The sequence below is a fragment of the Helicoverpa armigera genome, chromosome 27, assembly GCF_030705265.1.
Source record: "Helicoverpa armigera isolate CAAS_96S chromosome 27, ASM3070526v1, whole genome shotgun sequence".
Lineage (NCBI taxonomy): Eukaryota > Metazoa > Arthropoda > Insecta > Lepidoptera > Noctuidae > Helicoverpa > Helicoverpa armigera.
The window spans coordinates 985,284-992,971 of NC_087146.1; the positions used below are offsets into that span (position 1 = coordinate 985,284).

General features: G+C 36.5%; 1 protein-coding gene across 2 annotated transcripts in view; it reads right to left on the reverse strand.

Moving 5' to 3' along the window:
- Conv (convoluted) overlaps nt 1-3,255 on the reverse strand; it is a 49,156-nt gene extending 45,901 nt beyond the window's left edge. For both annotated transcript variants that reach the window (XM_064042053.1, XM_064042054.1), the window contains exons 1-3: nt 3,086-3,255; nt 1,136-1,413; nt 460-629 (exon numbers count right to left, since the gene is read on the reverse strand). In XM_064042053.1, the coding sequence (XP_063898123.1) occupies nt 460-629; nt 1,136-1,397 (432 nt within the window). In that variant the 5' untranslated portion in view covers nt 1,398-1,413; nt 3,086-3,255. The remainder of the gene's footprint in view (nt 1-459; nt 630-1,135; nt 1,414-3,085) is intronic.
- Nucleotides 3,256-7,688: the final 4,433 nt, after the last annotated feature.

The window sequence follows — 7,688 nt, forward strand, 5'->3', positions numbered from 1 at the left end:
GTTTAATGGAAGAAAAATTACATGCATACATAATTATACACATAGTGAACCTTCTTGGCAACAGGGGAAAAATATGGCAGAATACAATAATATGTGGTACTTGAGTGTAATTTCCTTATCAACCTGAGTAGGTAAAATACATAAACAGGTACATAATAAAACATTATATTAAAAACACTTTCTTCTTTATCTCCTTCTAAGGAACTCCTCGATTATATTTTTCTAAGAAATCACAAATCTCCTTCAGCAATCGGCTTCAAACATGGCTTATACACCAAAATAACATGTAGGCTACTCTTTATCCAAGTGTGGGAAAAAGTTAACCTGGGAAATAGCTAAAGTAGAATAATTTAAATAGCTAGTGCAGAAAATTTTTAAAGAAGACTTAAACAGCTAGTGCAGAATAATTTTAAAGGAAACTAAAATAGCTATTGGAGAATAATTTTAAAAACATTTTACCATAAAAGCATCTTTCGGGAAGACATCAATTTGAGTGTTAATCATGTACAACTCTTGGAGTGTCCTATTGACTCCCGCGAACGCGTATTGGTCTATCGTCCTGATGGGCGTGTCTTCTATTTGGAGTACTCTGATCGTGGACCGGTGGAAGAGGGGGCCGAAGAGGTTTGCTGGAAATATATTAGAATATCTAGTTATTTTAAGTTTTAGGCTTTTTTCTAGAATAGTTTTTAAATGTGGTTAATAAAGAAATGAATAATATATGTATCTTTTTACTTTTTAAACCAAGATTACAATATTATGGAGAGCTCATTTTTTTTGTAGTGAGCACTCTCTGGCTACATAAAAATAAAATTATTAAATAGAAAATTACGGCAGTTGCGATATAAATACATAACATGTCAAAACAAGTACACAAAATAATTGGATAGGATGTTTGTACAACAGTGAAAACAATAATATGGTCATAAATCCTTATAAGTATAGTTAAAACCTCTAATCGAACCTGTATACTAATTCCAAGAAAAAAATATATAAAAAGAACTTTATGAAGAAAAATATATTAACAGACAGACTTTATACAAAAATAAGGCCATAAAAGGCAATCTAAGGCATCAAAAAAATGTTTGGTACTAAACAATTGAAAAATAATGCTCAAATAAAAAGCAATACTCACAAATCTTCAACTCCTTCAACAACAACCGCTCAACCGGTAACCCCAACCCAGCTATATTCCCCAACCCAACGCTCAACACAGCCAACCCAGTATTCTCACACCGTATATACAACCCCGTGTCCGACCCCTTCTCGCAGACACACGGGTACAGTAACGTGGTCTTTGAGTCGTTCGGACACGGGTAGACCGGACCCGGAGGTATGTATTCTGCATTTGTGTAGGTCAGCAGTGTTGCGAGAGTGAATATAATTTTTTTTATCATTTTGTGGGTGAGTTATCTGGAAAAATATAAAGGAATATTTAAAAAATAAATAATTAGTTTTTGGGATTTTTTGAATGATTACACATAACATGGAATTTATCTAATTTATTTTCGTGTTAGTTATACATTTTACAACTCAAGATTGGCTGAACCATTTAAGCTGAAAGTTAGAGAGGAGGTAGCTTAAGCCCAGGAGAAGTATATAGGCTTTTGTCACCAGGACGCGGGTGGAACCGCGGGCAGAAGCTAGTATACATCTAATATTGGTATAAACACGAGTATCATGCATCTATCTCTATCTATACTAATATTATAGAAATATTTTTTTTATATTGGTTTGTAACCCAAAGCCTCCAAAACTACTGTACCAATTAGATTTTTGTTGCATTGTTGGGAAGCTACATTATCACCAAGTAACATAGGCTATATTTTATGCGGGTAAGGAAAGTAATTTCCACAGGATGCGGGTGAAACCGCAGGGAACAGCTAGCAATTAATTAAAACAAAGTATTGAGATTTTTAGTTATTAAACAGCAAAAAAAACCTGCATTGAAGGACAGCATGATGTAAACTACTCAAAAGTTACATGAAATTCCAAAAAAAAACTGATAAGAATTCAAAAATTTCCAAAACGCTGGTGGTAATCTTTCAAAAGTATTTTTAATTCATCTTTTTTTTATAAGTTCTACTGTGAGTCACATTAAAAGTGGTAATTAATTTATTATAAATAATAAACAATTACACTCTGATAAGTTATCTTGAACTTTTCATTGACTTTCAATGCAAATACAATCTAGGTATATTAATATTATAAAACGAAAGAGTTTGTTTGTTCGCTGTGTTAATGTGGTAATCTCAGGAACTACTGGTCTGATTTGAAAAATTCTTTCAGTGATAATTAGACCATTTATCAAGGAAGACTATAGGATAGTTTTTATCCGGGTGCGCAAAGTAGTTTCAACAGGAAGCTAGTAAAATATACATGGTGGTTATTTCCCACAGTTTGGCAAACATCCTGGAACTACTTGCATATTTATTAAAGTTATAAATGAACAACAAACTTTTAATTACTAAAACAAGTATAGCATTAAAATAAATATTTTATACACTACAACTTTGCAGACTTTTTCAACAAATACTGAACAAAAGAATATGTGACATAGCAGTTTCCCACGGTTTTACCCTCGTCCCATAGAAACTACTGCCCATACTGGGATAAAATATAGCCTGTATAAGTCGGAAAGAGTGTGGCTTCCCAACAATGAAAGAATTTTCAAAATCGGCTAAGTACCTTTTGAGTTATAGAGCCACAAACCAAAATACAGTTTATTTCTTCTTTATACTTCTACAGACAGTTAAATAAATATAGAATAACCTGTTACTAATTAAAGGACAGTGTGACGAATAAAAAACGCGCTTCAAGGCTGCAAAACAAGACCAGAGGCACAATACTATATTATTCATAAAAGTTCACAACTTATAAGGTCATATAAAACCAGTTTTAACTAAAATACTAAGCGACAATACAGTGTTAGAACGAATATATATTAATTAACACTATATATCCGTCCAATTAAGCGCAATTACTAGTAATAGATATCACAAATTCCTTTGAAAACTAAAGTTTAATTACTTCGCGAACTATGACAAAACTTTCACTTATAATAAATCACTTTTAAACACAATACCTGCGCTCAATCCTTGATTCAACATGGATTACGCAAAATTTTGCAGTACTTGTGAAGTTTCTAAGTCTGTAGCATTACAATTACGTTAAATAAACGTAATATTATTTTCTTAGAAATACTGCGTAACTTCACCCCACCATGATAAACACGGAACTAACCATAGACAATGATAAGTGACAGTTTATCGTGACAGTAATGACAACTGACATTATCTGTCATGGAGTCAAAAGATAAGAAGTTAATTTTTATTCACAAAGGTATAAAAGCGTATGGAGCTTCAAAGTCAAAATACGATAATCTGTATTCTATGTCAATCAATCAATGCGTGACATCAACTTGTTTATTGTAGTTTTATTTCTAATTTATTTACACAAAACTTAGTCTCTATATTATATATTACCAGAGATATCGCCAATTTGTATAAAATACTAAGTACTTAGTGATATTTCCATTAATTTCAGTTTATTCCACTGCGCAGAACTATACCACAATCCAGGTTGGTTTGAGGAATTATATATTCAATTCCCTCCTTAGGCATTCTTTACTGAACGATTTGTTTATTCGAAAAATAATTCTTGTAGCTTGCTTAAAGAACAACTGAAAAAATAAATTTGCAATGAAATAGATCTGTACTGACAAGGCAAGCCTTATCATCAATAAACCTACATATATCCTGGCAGATTTGATGCATTTGATTACGTTCACCGTTTCATCATCTGCCGAGCCTTTTCCCAACTATGTTCTTCCAGGTAACCAAATGCGGCTGGGTACCATTGTGCCACAAGGAGCGAATTCTTATCTGACCTTCTCAACCCATTTACCCGGGCAATTATGGTTAAACATGTGTTTTATTTCTTTACAGTTCTTTACTATTCTTACGTTCTTCATACAGCATTCTTTCTAAGAAAACTACCACTCATCTATTGTTTTTAACAGTGACAACACTTACCAAAGAATAATCTTGCAATTTTATGAAACGATTAGCTTCCAAAATGAAGAAAAACAAGAATAAAAAGAAGAAGAGAAAACAGCCAGATATGAAATGCGAAGACGTGGGAGCAGAGAGGTTCTACGTGCAGACTGACGATGCGGGCAGTTACAGCATATGGGACATCTTATGTTTACCCTACGCCATGTGCTCGAAGGTGTGGGACTTCTGTTCGACCATCTGCGCCGGCGCCAACCAATGCATGATCTGCCTAATGTGCGTCCAGTACTGTTGTTGCAAACTCCAACGACTAACTACACCAGACCCCATCATATTCCCCTATTATTTCTACATGTATTGTCAAGTCATTGTCTTAACCGTTGGATTCCTTTTAATCTGGTTCTTCTTTGGCAAAAGTGTATTTTTGCCGTTTTTAAGAGCGGTTTATGAAGCATTCTTCCCACCGAAAGACTTGATAAGAAATGCTACAAGAGCGTCATTTAGAAAGTATTGTTTTAGGAAAGGTGAAGTATTTAATACGCCTGTAGCTCAAAACTCCGCGCCTTTGACAACCGGTTCATCTGTGATAACTTTTTTAATAGAAGTTTTTTTAAACCAAGTTTTTCAATAAAAATGTGCAAAGAAATATACTCTTTTATTTACTACTGCCCGTGTAGCCTATGCTACTCAGGAAAAGTAGCTTTCTAACAGTGAAAGAATTCTTCAAATCGATCCAGTAATTTCAGAGCCTTTGTTCTAACAAGAAATGGCCCCTTTTTATTATATAGATTACGACTCTTCAGATGTAATAATAATAATAATAAGAGTAATGAGGCGGATGACGGGGAGTAGCGACCCCGCGGGGCTATATATCCGAGTGCTCCAGGGAGAGTATACTGTCCCCCATCTCCGGCTTGCCGGAGTGAAGCATGAGCCGAGGTATCCTCACCCTTCTCAGCCGCTCATGTCCCTGTTGCCCTCTTGTTGCTTTTCAGTGACTGATTCCCGGGGGCCCAGTAAGTGAGTTGGCGAGTCTCCACCTGCCATTTTAACATGTATTTAATACATTGTCATCGGCAGGTGCCATAGTTCCCGTAGTTTCCCCATTCCTAGTCCATTAGCATCCCATCACAATAGCCCAAGTAGTTTTCATCCATAGTTAGCAATAGTTTAGCACAGAACCGGGGATTGTCCTTGGGTACATTTCTATAGTGTTTACAAGGATAATCGTCGGTTCTGTGCCACCATTTCATTGAAGTTGTCTCAAAAGGGCTTCAGCGTGTTGGCTTCGGCCCCACGTTCGCCTCCCAAAAATCCGGGACTCCATAGTCCCGAGGTCTGGTAGAGACATACAAACATAATAATAATAATAATGTCCCCCCCAAGGGGCCACCTTGACGTGGTGGGGGGGCATGCGGGAAGGCATGAGCAGTAAAAGTCACTAAGATCATGACAACCCTGTGCCAATAGACAGCCAGGAGGTACTAAAATGAAATCGTCTTCACACCTTGACATAACCCTTCTCAACTAACGGTCCCAAACTTTCCAACCTTTCCAATTTTCCCACTAATACCTCCCTACTTTTACCTCCATTCTCATGTTCTCAAAAACCTGAAGATTGAGTTCTCAGGTTTCATCTTCACTCTTTCACTCTCACTCTTATATCTGTTATTTTTCTGTCACTCACGCCTTACATCTATATAATTAATTCCCTTTATATGCAATGCGACTACGTAACAGATTATTACCCCAGGCGGGTACCGAAGCGAATCGCGACGGAGAATCCCGCCCCATGGCTTCTAGCCTGGGCTGCCCTTCGTATTCTGGGGGGGGCACCGTATCGCAGCCAGCTGCCCAGTCCCAGACTGTTGCAGTGACACATGACGACGAGTCGTCATGCTCTTCATCACTTTTTCCATCAATCTCATCATCCCCACAATCATTCTGCGTCTCACCATCATCATCATCCTTATCATCAGCCAGTGTACAGTTAGCGGATGTTGTACAGGAGACAAACTTTGTCGGTGACCCTGTACCCACCACTAGCGATACTGTAATTCGCAGGAAATGGAGTCCTGAAATGAATAAATTCATCCTGCGTACTTATCTACAGCTTACGAACATAGAAACAGACACTAAAGCATACCTTCATCCTCTTCATACAAAATTCTTAGAAAAATACCCATATATGCAAGTAAGCAGGCAAAGAATAGGAGACCAGCGTAGAGCTATTGTCCAAAAGAAACTCTTACCACAAAACATAATAGATCAGATTTATGAAGAAGTCCGAACAGAACTACAAATTGCACACACTCAAACTCAAGAACACACCACACAAACAAACAGTAGAGCAGTTTCCGTTATTACACAACCAGGTCAACGCATGAAATGGTCCAACGAATGTAACGAAGCAATTATTCGAATTTATTACACAATAACAGAACTAGAAACAAATAGAACAGCTTATAGAAAAGCCTTACACGAACAATTTATAAGTCTATATCCAGAATTATCGCACATAACAGAACAAAGAATATCGGATCAAAGAAGAGCCATTGTCAATAATAAATATATTAGCAACAGTAGATTATCAGAAATTAAAAAACAAGTAGCCGAACAATTAAATAACACCGTTCATCAAACAGATAATCTACAATACGACACACAACAACACACACACACGCCTATCTCACCAACAAACACTCACATAACGGACGTAACTACATTTACACACACAATAAACTATGAAGGAACTCTCTCAGCCTTGACCACTGAAGAGGATTCTTTCTTGAACCAAATCCAGATTGAGGAACCTAACACTTCTCAATCGAATCCTCCTGATACACCAGAAACCAACACTGAATTAGAAAACATGTTTATGCAAGCACAACAATATTTCGCGGATACACACCCTACTAACAGACCATACATTCCCAAACAAAAATCATCTAGGAAGTTCTGTACTATAGTTCATTATATAAATACACGAATCTTACCCAATAATTTACATTCAGATATAGACTTTAGTAGCTTACAGACAATTATATATTGCGCAGCATGGACGGCTGCTAAATTCAATGGCGCCAAAATATCCGACGTCCCACAGCCTTTTTACCGAAGAAACACCCGCAGAAAGCCGAAATGGCAGATCAGATTAGAAAAGAAAATTGAGAATCTAAGAGCAAATATAGGAAGGCTGACACAGTTCATAAGAGGTAATAGAAGTCGTAAAGTAGTAGCAGCAGTAGATATAATAAAATCCAAATACCAATTACACGCACAACACGAACACTCTAACACACAAATCGAACATTTCCTAGACACACTTAAGCAAAAATTGAATGCCGCATCTAGTAGACTTAAAAGATACCTAACATGCACAAAACGAAAAGAACAGAATGCAACATTTAGAAATAATGAAAAAACCTTTTATAGAAACCTCACGTGCGATCAGACAGACTCAAATATACAAACACCATCTGCTGAAAGTTTGCGAGAATTTTGGGCAAATATTTGGGAAAACCCGGTCAATCATAATAACCAAGCAGATTGGATTACCGAAATTTCATCATTAGAGGTTCCAGAAATGGAATTTGATTTTATACCAATAGACTCATTCATAGACATCTTAAAACGAACACACAACTGGAAATCCCCAGGTACAGACAACATTCA